We start from the raw sequence: 13390 nt of genomic DNA, 5'->3' as shown, positions 1-13390 counted from the left end.
TGGGGTTATGTTGATGGCGGTGGGGTCGTGGGACTTGCCCCTGAGCCTGTGGAGAAATACTGTAATCACCAACCCCTGACAGCAGTCATCGCTTAGCTGCTGCCATGAAGAGTTATTACAGTTGAATTGTAGGCAAATAGCATAAGCTCTTCAAAAAGCTTTTGAGCCAGTGTTGGGATATGTCATAGTTTTTTTTGTCAGCCAATACTTGTACATTTTTTCCTAGTTCTGGAAATGTGAGAAATGTGGAAATGTGTGAATGAGTGACTCCACCTTATCACAAAACAAATTTAAAGGCTTTCACAGATTCTAGTTCAAATAAACTTTTACCTCTCCTATTTTACTTTTTACACAGCTTTACTTTTCATTTGCTAGTTTATCTCACTGACAATGTTTTCTGTATTTCAATTGCAATAAATAAAATGTATATTCAACCATATATCACTTGCTTATATATGCTTTACATAGAGTGGCTATTTACATATAAAAAAAATCTAATTGTTCCTTCAAATTTAACGTCATAATTAAAGTGGAATTAACATAATATTGTCTCAAAAAGAACATTCTGAGAGCAAAATGGTTCAGAAACACACTTGTTTGGCTTTGGTACGCTATTTGGTCGTAGTTGTAACTATTTGTGGCAGAATGGGAAAGTCCAGTTTTTGTGCCGAACTGCCTCTTAATACGAGTAAAGTGTCTTGATTTGGCATTTGCTGTACATTTTCACTCTAAAAATAAACTCAACTCAATTTAGAGTGAATTGGAGCAGTGTGTTATCTTTCGAATAAGTTGTTCTTTAATCCTTTACTGGGTGTTTGGAAAGCGTAGTGCAGGACACACACATTAGAATAAACTCCTGTAAGAACAGGGAAAAGAGCAAAAAACGTGAAATTTCTTGGCACATAGTGCATTGATTTTAACAAAAGAAGAAGCTTGTTTTTAAATTCAGCCTGGCATTTATTCGTTGTTAACCAGTACACAATTTTACTTGACACATTAACTGTTCACCTTAACAATGTTTTTACAATGTACTGAAAAAGAAAGTGCACTATAATTTGCCAACTTGTATATTTCACATGCAGGTTACTCACTAAACATTACAAATTGCAATCTGTCCACAGACTGGCAATAGATACCTAACTTTTTGCTACAGTAGACGGGTATCTTTTTATTTTATGATGGCAAAACATCATCACAGTAGGAATACTGAAAAGTATCTGAACACTTACAACACATCTTTTCTCTTGTGGAGAACACCGCCAAAGTCCTTGTTGCTGCTTGCATTTTCCATTTGTTTTCTGGTAGAAAATCTGGGAATGCAAGTCAAATATTTCTTGTTACAATGTCCAATAAACAAAACATTGACTGTGTTTCGGTGACCACTCATAGAAGGTCTTTTGGTAAAACTAGATATTCATTAACCCACCATAATAGTTTTTTAAGGATCATAATAAAGCAGTGTTAGATATCACAAAATAAGCACAGTTTGTCTCTAATGTACATGTCTAGGTCATGCTTTGGTTTTATCTGTGTGCATTGTTTTTAATTCACTGATTTGAAGGGCCTGCACAGTTGGCTGAAAGATTTGAGGTTAAAAATGCGTTTGTTGGCGGCAAACGCAGTGGGGCAACTAAGGAAAAGGGGCTGCAGGACTCTGATTGGGGTCGCTGAAGGGAGGGCTTTAGGGGGCTGCGGTGAGAAGATAAGGGGCTGGATGTGCGCTTCAGAGGCTGGGCGGGGGTAAAGATGGGGGGGTTGTGACTGCTTTGGTAGCCTGCAGCTTGCAGAACAGTGATAACCAGTAACCAAACCTCTTTTACCTCCTCCTTCACCATGTCCTCCTCACTTCAGTATGCAGCTATATGATGCACTGCCACACTCGACAGTGGGACTTGTTTCCAGTGAGTGATGTAGTGATGTGGTGTAAGCACTGTGTGTGTTGGCTGACATGTCGTTGAACTTCACAATTGTTGAAAGCTCCAGTGTCCAGCGAAGGTTTGCACTCCGCAAATTAGCTAAACTTTGCTAAAGAAATGAAACTGCTGAAATGTTTTGCTTTGGAAATAAAAGAAAAAACACAGGAGATGTTACACTGTCTCTATATGTTGTGTACTGCGAGAAAACATGGTGTGACCTGTGAAGACCACATGTTGATTATGAAGATAGGTATCGCTTTTCCTCTACTACTGACATCCTCTTATCTAACTTGAGTTTCAGCTTTCACACGTTTGGATCAGTTGAGCATAGTGGTGTTCATTGCAAGTAGCCTGAAGTAAATGGCCAAGTTTAATTTGGCTTACCAATAATGTGAGTTTATGAAAAACTGACTTGTTTTCAGGAAAATATGATGACTGAATTTATGTTTTTGAAAAATAGAATTAACTCTTCATCGGTCTCAAATCGTATTTTATAAAATTTCAGTTCAATGTAGAATAATCTTTTTTAGGTACTTTAACCTGTCAATTTTTTTTTACATTTCAGACTTGATGGGATCAAATTTAGCCCAGAATATTTAAAAAGAAAAATAGCCCTTTAGTTGAGTGATAATACAAAAATGTCCAATCAGAAACTAAATCTAGCACTGTGGTGGGGATGTTTAGAAAAGTATCGCATATTTTTTTTTTTTTTTTTTACAATGCTAACACAGCAACATTAATATTCCTAGTAACACATCAGTTTGTTTATTTACAAGTTTACATTAAAAAGAGTTTATCATTATCATGACACATGACCATTTTTATCTCAATCTTAAATGATAAAATATCATTTAAGATTAAAGATCCAGTTGGTGATTTTTTTTTTTTTTTTTTTTTTTTTACCACATACCTGAAATGCTGCCACACAGAAAATTTAAACGTTATGGAGATTTCTTCAATGCTTTATTATACAGCAATCAATGTCGGCAGCTAACTTTCTTTTTTTTTTTTTTTCATTAAAATAAAAGTCTCAAACATAGATAAAGGGTTGTAAGCACGCAGCACAGATCTTCATATCTGGGTTTCATTTCAATAGCTTAAGGCTAACTCGCATCAGGAGTGCTGTGGAGTGTCTCATCAATTTCAGTGTGCTAGTGGTACCTTTGTCCCACATTGGACGCATGGCGCTAAATTGCACTGAGACAAAAGAAATTCCTGGACTTGAACTCTGTTTTATCAACACTTCTCAGTGAAGAAAGGATAGTTGGGCATTGTGCCTTGAAGCATTGCCAGACAACCAGATGCCGTTGATGGATTTAATAGAAATTGCTGATTGTGAGCATACATAGTCATTTGAGTATTGAGATCAGCTGTCGACCTGTCCACAGGTGAGAGAGTTTGTAGGATCTCGCCTGCTGGCATCTAGGAAAGCTTCATTCACCTTCAACCCTGGACAAGGCAGAACGAGGATGGATAGATTTTACATCTGAGATTTTATTTGTTTACAGAGAAAGTTGCCTGATTTAAGAACAATAATAACACAGAGCAGGGACTCAGAGTATATTGTAGCCTGTCTAAAATGCACCATAGTAAACAACAATGTAATTTTTCTACAGTCATAATTGAGAAAACCTCTTCAAAATGTTTAACAATAATGTAGGAATTTCATAAAATCTCATCGTGTCTGAAAAAAATGTTAACACAATTCCTTACTAACAAAATTGTTTTCAAAGCATTAGCTCAGCCATGTTGTGAAAACTGTATGCCAGCATTTTTGCTACTAACACTGCACACACTGTATGGAAAGCTGGATATTACCGATGCATTTGTGGTGTGAGACAGAGAGTTTATAGTATTATAGAGTCCTTGTGTGAAATACTACATGACGGTAAAAAGTCCACTGAAGTCAGGTTGTTTTCTCAACAGCTTTCATTGGCCATGGTATATGTTTACTCTAAGAGCCTACCTCAGTGTTTGTCCACGTATGCGTGTGTGTTTAAATGTGTCTGGGTGCGTGCGCGGCGGGGGCACAGCCACGTATGTTTGGAGCGAGTGCTGTCAGTTAGCTGGAATGCTGCACTGCCGCCAATACTAAGATGGCTGCCAAGCTCTAAGATGGCTGCCAGGATTACACCCAGCCTGTGAGAGACACACAGAGGAGCGAGAGTTTCAGCAAGAGAAGCTCTCTTTCATTTGCTCTTTCTTTCCTTCATTCTTCCTCTTGTCTGTCTCAGTCTAGCCCTCTTTTTCTCCCTCTCTTTCTCTCTCTGAGGATAAGCAGTGTGTCGTAGGCAGCGAGACAGGTCTGTTATTGTTTCTGCTCAGTAATCTGTGGCTTAGTGTGGCTGCAAGGCAAGTGCTGCTGGCAGGAATCTCTGTGCTCTGTTATCACCTACAGCCTGCAGATAAACACCTCCTTTAGCTTGCTTGCTAGCAGGAGCCTAGCAAGGCCTGAATGGACAGCCATTACCTTTACCAATACCTCACTAGCCCAGGACATGGAGATCAGTCTTATTGACTTAATATTCTCTATAGGAACATATGTGCAACACTACAGTTTGTGTTTTATGTCTACAAATATTGGCATAGAGGCCTATTTTTTGCAATACTTTTTGTGATACTTTCTTCGATGTCCTTTTTCAACATGTCACTCCTCATATCATAAGTCTAGACTTATTGTTTAATATTATTAACATGTGTTCCCATGGTGGTCTGACATTGTACAGCCTTTCCCTGTAGCTATCTCAGTGTGTAAGCATGTGTATGTGCGATCATACAAGGATTACAACATGTATTAAAGTATGAAGCAGAAACTAAAGGAGAAGCAGATTGAGAGAGAGAGAGGCCAGGCGTTTGTGTGCACATGTTCACATATGTGTGTGTAAGGTGCTCTGCTTATGTAGACCAAATCCCTACAAGCAAGAAGGTATTAAATAGGATTAGGGTGAGTGATACGATTACGTGGTTAGATACTAAATGCCGTGGCAGCACACTGTAAATCATTGCACCTTGATTGTGCACAGACAGGACCAGCAGGAGAGAACATTCTTAGACACAAGAAAATCACACACACACTCACACGCACGCAAGAAGGATGTGTGAATTCACAGATATAAATTTACAAGATGTATAACATACTCTAGCACATACTGCAGGTTTTTCATATTTTCTCTCACACCTCAAATTTCAAAAAGCTGGAATTAGTAAAGCACTGAATGTTTCTTAAGTATGTAAACCCCATGATGAACCTTTGTCTTTTCTCTTTCTGTGCTTGTTGCCATGTAGAATCTGGACAATCAGACAGCTCCAGCCAACAGGGAGACACAGACATCAAACCACCACCCAATGGTAGGTACCCGTCTGTGCATTTCCATATCTAAACACTCATAAATTGGCATAATACAATTGGTTTTATCATGCCTGTTTGCTTCAATGTCGTCCAGCTGTGGATTCTGGTAACAGACAAGCCTTCATAGATGTTGATCAACTGGGATTTTGCAATAGTAGCCTCCTCAAAGAAAATTACTTCAAGACCACAAATTTGCATATTGCTTTCATGTTCTTTCTGTACAGGACACCTGAGTTTCCAGGACTGCTTCGTCACCTCAGGAGTGTGGAATGTGGCAGAGCTAGTCAGAGTGTCACAGAGTGAGTTATTTATGTCTTAAAGGCAACAAAGAAGAATTATGTTCCCTCTAGTATGTTTTGTAGTTTCCAGGAACTGTACCAGGATAAAGTTTTTCTATGGAAAAAAATGAGTATAATCAATAATGTTCTCTTTGATGCTGTTTTCTTATTTCCTAGATTAACATCTTGAAAAACAAATTACCTTTATTCATATTTTGCATATTCCTATTTTCTTCTCATTTCTGTTCTCTTCTTCCTTCTCTTTTGCTCCTCCTCAGCTCCTGTAGCCACGGCGTCAGGGCCCAACTTCTCACTGGCTGAGCTGGACAGCAGCCCCAGCTACTACAACATTAACCAGGTGGCTCTGGGTCGGCGCTCACTCACCTCCCCTCCTTCCACCAGGTAAACACACATCACTTTACTCGCACACAAACACACACACGCACACACACAAACACACACAATGGCAGTATTGGGTGTTAAGTGATGTATGTGGCTCAGTCCAGAGTAAACATGGGCCAGTTACCCATGTTAAGTTGTGTTAAAGTTTAAAAGAATTGGAATTTCAAAATTATATTCCCCATCATAACATTCCTACATTTTAAGTCATTTTAATAAGATGCCAGAGAATAAGTTTTCTCTCTGACTGTGTGCAGTGCAGCTCCTCCTGTGCCTATTGTTCCACACTGCACCACACTTACATTAAATTCATGACATATATATTCTGTTTTAAAATATGTATGAATACAAATAAATACATTTTATAAATAACAGCTGTAGCAAACAAGCCTTTATGTTTTAGCATCAATAGATTTAAATATAATTTTAGATTTAAAACAAAAATAGTTTGATAAGGTTATACATTTTAAAATCTTATACTGTGAAAAACTGGAATTGTGGTATTTTTTTTTCTCAGGGTTATCATACAGTGAAAATCTCATGCTGCTGCTGAGCAGTTAAAGCATGTCACTGTAGACGATAAAAGCTTTGGAGGAATGCTTATTTGATAAAAGAACCATACTAGTTGCCTACAGACTTGCTTCTGATCATTAAAAATATTTACCAAAAGATTCCCTCTGGCAAATGATTAATAATCACTATAATCACCATTCTCTGATAACATCATTTTCTGACATTTCAAATAAACAATTAAATCACAGTTTCTCTGTTTTCAATTGTACCGCCTCCACACAGCAGTTATCACAGTCAAAATTTAATATATGTTTTTTTTTTTTTTTTTGTTCGTTTGTCTTTTATTTATTTTGGCAGAAAATAATGGTAGAATCTGTACAAATTGTTTTTGGTAAAACAATCACATCATTTTTTAACTACTCCATAAATGTTCCTCTTTCAAAAGAAAACTAATTCAAATGTGTTTTGAAACACTGCCAGCTATACAAATTCATCTGAGTTTATGCCTTTCAGGCAGTAACTTTTTACTGTGAAGATTTTCTAATGCTAAAGACAGATATTTGCTGTCAATAAAGAGTTGTTTTGGTAGCTCAGCTTGTAATGAATCCAAAGCTCCTCTAAATTTCTATATATGTTTGTGTGTGTTTGTCTGTTATCGACTTTCCTCTTTATGAATGTGATTGCTCTTCTGCTTTATTCTTCTTTTGTTTCTTTCTCTTTCTGTCTCCTTACTTCTGTCGTCTGCTGTCACTTTAGGTCTGAGGTGGAGTTGTACGCAAATCTTCCACGGAGGTAGTTATAAAAACCTAAAAGATCAAAAATTTTGAGACATAAAAAGGCACTCTCCTCTTTTTTTCTACCCTTTTTCCTACACATTTGCTGCTGTGTTTCTTTTCTGTTTTGTCTGATCTGCTTTAAAAATATTGGCTCCTAAAATGAACTGAAATTGAAATTTGTCTATGTGACCGCTTCATAACTCATAAAGTTGCTAAGTATTATATTTATGTTTAGACCTGTATGATAGCTTTAGAGAAAAAAAAACACTTTTTCTCTTCTTTTTTTGTTTTCTTTCTCCCTGAAAATGTCTTCCCATTTTCTTCAGCTCCACCAAGAGGAAGTCCTTAGATGACAGTGAGTTGGAGAGCCCAACGGATGATGTTTTTTATCCTGGACGTTCACCTGCTGCCAGCTCTTCCCAGTCCAGTGCGTGGCCTAATGACATGGATGCAGGTATCCACTCCATCCCACCCTGCTCCTGTCACCCACTACCTGAGCATGAAGAAACTTTTGCACTCTCTTGTCTGACCGCCACCAAACCACAAAAGCCCAAGAATGATAATCCACGCGTCCTAAATCAATCGGCCTGCTTCACGCTGGTGATTCACGTAGTACTCCTGAGCACCCTCGAAAACCTCCCAGTCACTCACCCAAATAGCCATTTAATTCATAGAAAAAGAAACACTCCTATGTAATTAGTCAACAATTTGTCATAATTGGTGAACACTGGTATTGATCTAGAACCAAGATAGGGCTGCGGTACTACGCTAGCTAATTCTAGATTCTGATTGGGTAATGTTGTTAAGCTCCAACATTATGTAGTACCCTGCCTCATACTGTAACAGAAATATTTTTAAATAGAAATCCTTTGAAATAGGAAGTTTGATTTTTAGATTAGACAGCGGCTCTGGTCTAATGGAATAGGCTGCTATTTTGATCTGCAATGATTTTGAAAATCGGCACACCTATAAGCTGTAGACCCACTACCCTGTTCCCACCCCTCTCCCATTCTACAGGCAATAACTCTAACAACCTACGACTCCACGTCTAGTTCTCTTCCTGGAGAATGCACATTTCTTCACCTCAAAGCCATAATCATGCATAAAGTTGACCTTAATGTTGTGCATATGATCAATCATTCACTACCATGATCATACACAAATTCTCTCTCTCCCCTGCCCTCCTTTCTTTTCTCTCTTTCTCTTGTCTTCTGTCTCTCTCACTCTTCTCCTATCTCATTGTTAACAATACCCTTCTTCACTTTCAGTGCAGCACCATTTGGCGAGTGTGCAGGAGAGGAAGATAAAACATGAAAACGATGGCGTGCAGTTTCCTTACCATGGTTAGAACAACATTGATTACACTCATATCTATTTACTATCTATCAGACTTTATGAAGCACAGTCATTCCTTTGTAAATGTGTATGTGTGTACGTGTTTCTATATATTTACAATACATACAGTAGGCAATATTTGTATTTCAGGTAAACATATTGTATGTCTGTTTGTGTTTGCTTAAATACATTAAGGACAGTGATAGCAAGCCAAATAGACATGCAATACAATGTTTTCATTTCTGATTATTTCTTGCTGAATTAATTTACCTCAAACATTTTAATTATTTTTCACATTACAAGCATCTTCATTGTTTTGTATTTTGATGTCATGCGAGCAGAAAAAGGATACATAATTTCAAAATCAAGGCAAGGACAGCGCCATTGTTGAAATATTGCTTGAAGAGGTCTTGCTCGCAGTTTGCCACGTGAGGACACACCAATCAAGTGGAACAATCTGCTCTGGTCAGACAAGAGCACAGCTGGAGTTTTTGGCCTACATGCAAAACAATATTTGTGAGAGAATTAACACTGCACATTACCGTGAGCATGGTGGCAATAATGCCTTTCTTCAGCATCACAACAAGCTTAAATACATAGCTACAACAACAATTGAATGATTTTAGACTAAACCACAGTTATGAGTTACAATGGACCAGTCAAAGTCCAGTGAAAAATCAAAAATCAAAGACACGTTTTTCAGATTTTTTAATTTTTGAACATCATTCATAGTTTTTCTTCCACCTTCCGATTATACACTCCTTTGTGTTGGGCTAACGCATACAATCCCAATAAGGTATATTGAAGTTTGTGTGCATAATGTGACAAGCATGTAGAAAATCAGGGCTGAGGCCCTTAAAGGATGAGAGCAGTATTCTGAACAATGCACCATTTACAAGCTTCATTGGTGTGATTCATGAGCCTTCAAGCAGTGGCTTTATCTCTCATAACTGTCAGTTCTTCTTGTGAAACTTTTTGAGGTCGTCTTGCTCATACTGACGTGACACATTCACTGACAGTAAAATATTTACTTGTACTTGTTTTGTCTCTCACATGTGCACACTTGCAGAGAGGCTTAGTCATATCCATACGGACCCTACGCTCACACACACACACATACATGCAGTGACGGTCTGCACATATGTAAAGTCCTCCCAACACACTGCAACCCGCAGCACTCCCAACCCCATCCCCCGCCACGCTACCACATTGCAACACACTTGCTTGCTGTGCTCCCCGCCCCTGCAGGTGTTGAGGTGGCTGCTCCGCCTCTATCCCTCTGCGCTGCTCTCCCCTCCATCGCCTCAAATCCATTTCTTAAGATGTTCCTGAGGATCTGAGGTGTAAAATCCATCCTCCAGCTCCTTAGCTCCTACTTTGGCTCCTCTTCCCTGCCTCCCTTCCGTCTAATTGAAAAAGGTGTACAGTGGGAAGGACCCCGCAGAGAGAGAAAACATGTCAGAGGAGGAGAGGTTGGAGACAGAACCCAAAAATTAGGCAAGCAAATGGGGAAAGTGGGAAGTGCAAGTGGGAATAGCAGGGATAGCTGGCAGAGAAGATGACTTTGGTGTTTTTAACTGGTGAAAGCTGATGAGGAAGAAGGGTTAATTAGAGTGTGAAGCAGAGGAGCCAAGAGTCTTGGATAGGTTTTGCCACTGTCTACTCTCACTAGAGCCTCGGCGGCTGCTCCTCAGCTTCTGTTCCACTTAGCTGTAAATGTAATTAAGAGGCTGTTCATCGGACCCACAACGGAGTTTCCTGCACAGCCTCACCTTTTATCATTTTCTCTCGCTTTACATCACCTGATTTCTTTGAAAAGATACCAGCACAATTAAAAGCCGTGTACCTCCTGATGATTTTTTTTTTTTTTATCAAATTAAATATCTTTATAATCCGAAGACGGTAATTAATATGCAAAATTCAAGTGAAAATGTGTTAAGCCGAAAGCTTCGGGGAATTACCAAGTTAAACCTAGAAACAAAACAATGGATTATTGTAAAGGGAGAGCAAAAAAAAAAAAAAAAACACAGAGCGGATGTGGGATTAAAAGTGTGGTGTGCGTCTGATTTTTCTAAACAATCCCACCTGTCATTGACAATTTTCACATGGGGATTCCTGTACAGGTGGGAGGTATATAAACAAACAAGCTCACTGGCACACTCTAGCACAAACAAACAAATTAAAGGACCCTGCAGGTGCGCTGCAATGTCTCTACGTGCCACCAATCACTCACCCTGATTTCCTTGAAAACCCCTTGCGTCCGCACGTCCACACACACTGTTCCTCAAGATGCATTAGCACAAATAAGTCGCACAACAGTTTGATTCAGAAATAGATTTCTGCACATACACAGCCCAGTCCAGTCCAGCACACACACACACACTCTCTCTCTCTCTCACACACACACGCACACACAAGGAGACACAGCTGAAGCACAGTCCCAGATGGTGTTTCCGTGTGTTTGTAGCCTTGGGATCCATGAGGATGCTAGAGACAGCTGCTCTACAGGGGCGAAGAAGGGTGGGGGGAGGTTACAGGAGACTATCGAAGCAACCATGATTTCAGATTAATTCCAAATTATTTTGAAATTTTCCTGAGACACCGGAGACTCGTGACAGTGATGGCCTTCCTTTAAGGTAAATGCTGCATACTCGCAAAAGCACACAGCTGGACTTCCAGTAATGCACATATGTGCTTTAAATCACTGGAGAGAGAATTCCCCAACTTTCCTGCAGTAATAATTATGCCCCGTCTTTTAAAACCATGTGTGTGTCTGTGGCTGTGTGTTCTTCAGAGGCGCATCTGGTGGTAGGCCTGTTAGTGCAAAGAGACAGAAGGGTCATCATGGGAACGCTTGATTAGTTGCCAGTGAAACATTAAGCAGTGCCAGAAGAGGAAACAGTGCAAATTTGGCACACAAACATAATTCCAGATCAGACCACTGCACCGTCTGTGAAGAAATATTGTCTGCAACATTCACTGATACTATCAGAAGTTCCCCTACACAAATGTCAAACACTTTCCGTTTTCGGCTCCCTTTGCGCCCTTTTTCCCAAATACACTGATTTGTGAAATTATTCACACCCATATTTTGTCACTTAACCACAAATATCACTGCATTTTTGGGGGATTTTTTTCTGAGGAACCAATACAGATTACTGAGAAGTGGAAGGAAAATGATGCAATTTACTTCAAAATACAAATCATAGAAATGTGGTGTGTCTTTCTAGTAAGGCCTCTATACTCTGATAAGGCGAATTAAAATCCAAAGCAATCAAATAACCTGCATTTGGCCTGCTTTTGCGTAGCAGTTTACCCTATATTCAGTCATTCACACTCAGTCTTTGATGGTGGTAAGCTACAGCATAGCCACAGCTACCCTGTGACCGACTGACAGAAGCTAGGCTGCCGTACAGTAGGTGCCACGACGACTGAGACACAGGTAGCGAGGTTTTTAACCAGCAACCAGAAAAAGAATCCCTACCTCCTGAGCTACTGTCATCCTGTCAATCAGCTGCTTTCAGATCCCTGTGGTATCAATAAAGTATTTTTGAATTTGATTTTGAATGCATGGAGTGTGGCTTTCTGTAATTTAATCTTTACATTCAATTCAGATGTTCTGCGAAGGCCTGACAGGTTTCTAAAGACAACTTGAGTGAACTAATAGCATCTTGAAGTCCACGACTCACATTAAACGGGTCAGGGAGAAAGCTGTAGAGGAGTTTAAACCAGGGTTAGATTTTAAAACCAAGCTTTGCACTTAACACAATTTTAACACAACTCTTAAAAACCATTCTGAACATGGAAAGTATGCCACAACCGCAATACTACCAAGGCATGGCCGTCCACCTAAACTGAAGAAGGTGGACTGGAAAGGTAAACCCAAAGTGAAATTTATAATGTACTTAATAAAGGGATTTGTGTGGAGGAAAACTAAACTTTACATTACCCTAAACAGACTGCTATGGAACGTGGTGTCAGCAGTATCATGTTGTGGCAGTGCTGCACACAGATCTATTAGTTTATATTTTTGTTAACAATGTTGAAGACCTTATAATATTTTCCTTCCACATAAATTATGCAGTACTTTCTGTTAACGTAAAGCTCAGGCAATATGAATAGTATTTCAAAATATTTTTGAAAGGTACTGTGTTTGTACCTTTCAAATACAGTATCTCTACTCATCTCTACTCAAGCGAAACCACTACAGTTTATTTCTTAAGTTTTTCTTTCCCCAGTTTATGTGTCGGTTTTTCCCAGCTATGTTCTGCGGTGTCTTTCCGTCTCTCAGTCTCTGCAGACTGCTCTTATTTCCACCTTTCTCCCTCAAGTGTGACAGTGTCATAGCAATCATTGCTAACTGCTGGTGTCAGAAGTGGGATTGGGGTTGTTTTCATGCTTGGAATCTCTTTGACAGTACAATACGCCCCCAGACTTGTGCTAATGTGGGGTGAGGAGGGATGTGGGGGGAATAAATATCTGCTAAAGACATAAATGGTTCACACGAATTCACTCCCACCTGCTTGAGACTTAACTCTTTCACACAGGGAGGGAAGGTTTTACACGCCTCCACACTCCAATAGACTTTCACACGTCTCCAGCTGGAGAACTGAGGAGAAATCATATTTAATGCCTTGTATGACGCGGAGGGGCCACAGAAATAGACTACAAAACAAAAGTCCAAAAAAGTTTAGGAAGAAATCTGTATCACACCGCACACTTATTTGGAAGATTAGAACAAAACTTACAGGGGAAGAAATATGTCTTTTGTTGCATCAGTCAAACATAGCAGTCTTTTCAGTGTGTGTGAGTGCGTGCGCGCAA

The 13390-nt window shown here is 39.3% G+C and overlaps 1 protein-coding gene across 12 annotated transcripts in view; it reads left to right on the top strand.

The window, feature by feature from the left end:
- LOC106960729 (nuclear factor 1 X-type-like) overlaps positions 1-13390 on the top strand; it is a 131557-nt gene that overhangs the window by 102369 nt on the left and 15798 nt on the right. For 6 of the 12 annotated variants that reach the window (XM_015054500.1, XM_015054027.1, XM_015054736.1 and 3 more), the window contains 6 exons: positions 5202-5264; positions 5490-5564; positions 5822-5945; positions 7212-7247; positions 7558-7685; positions 8500-8574. In XM_015054500.1, coding sequence (XP_014909986.1) covers positions 5202-5264; positions 5490-5564; positions 5822-5945; positions 7212-7247; positions 7558-7685; positions 8500-8574 — 501 coding nt within the window. The remainder of the gene's footprint in view (positions 1-5201; positions 5265-5489; positions 5565-5821; positions 5946-7211; positions 7248-7557; positions 7686-8499; positions 8575-13390) is intronic. The other 6 variants (XM_015054656.1, XM_015054263.1, XM_015054109.1 and 3 more) reach the window with 3 other exon arrangements.

The sequence above is a fragment of the Poecilia latipinna genome, unplaced genomic scaffold, assembly GCF_001443285.1.
Source record: "Poecilia latipinna isolate Pla-1442-1.1 unplaced genomic scaffold, P_latipinna-1.0 Scaffold4, whole genome shotgun sequence".
NCBI classification, from domain to species: domain Eukaryota; kingdom Metazoa; phylum Chordata; class Actinopteri; order Cyprinodontiformes; family Poeciliidae; genus Poecilia; species Poecilia latipinna.
The sequence above is the reverse complement of the archived record's forward strand: the minus strand, read 5'-3'. Positions and strand labels throughout refer to the sequence as shown.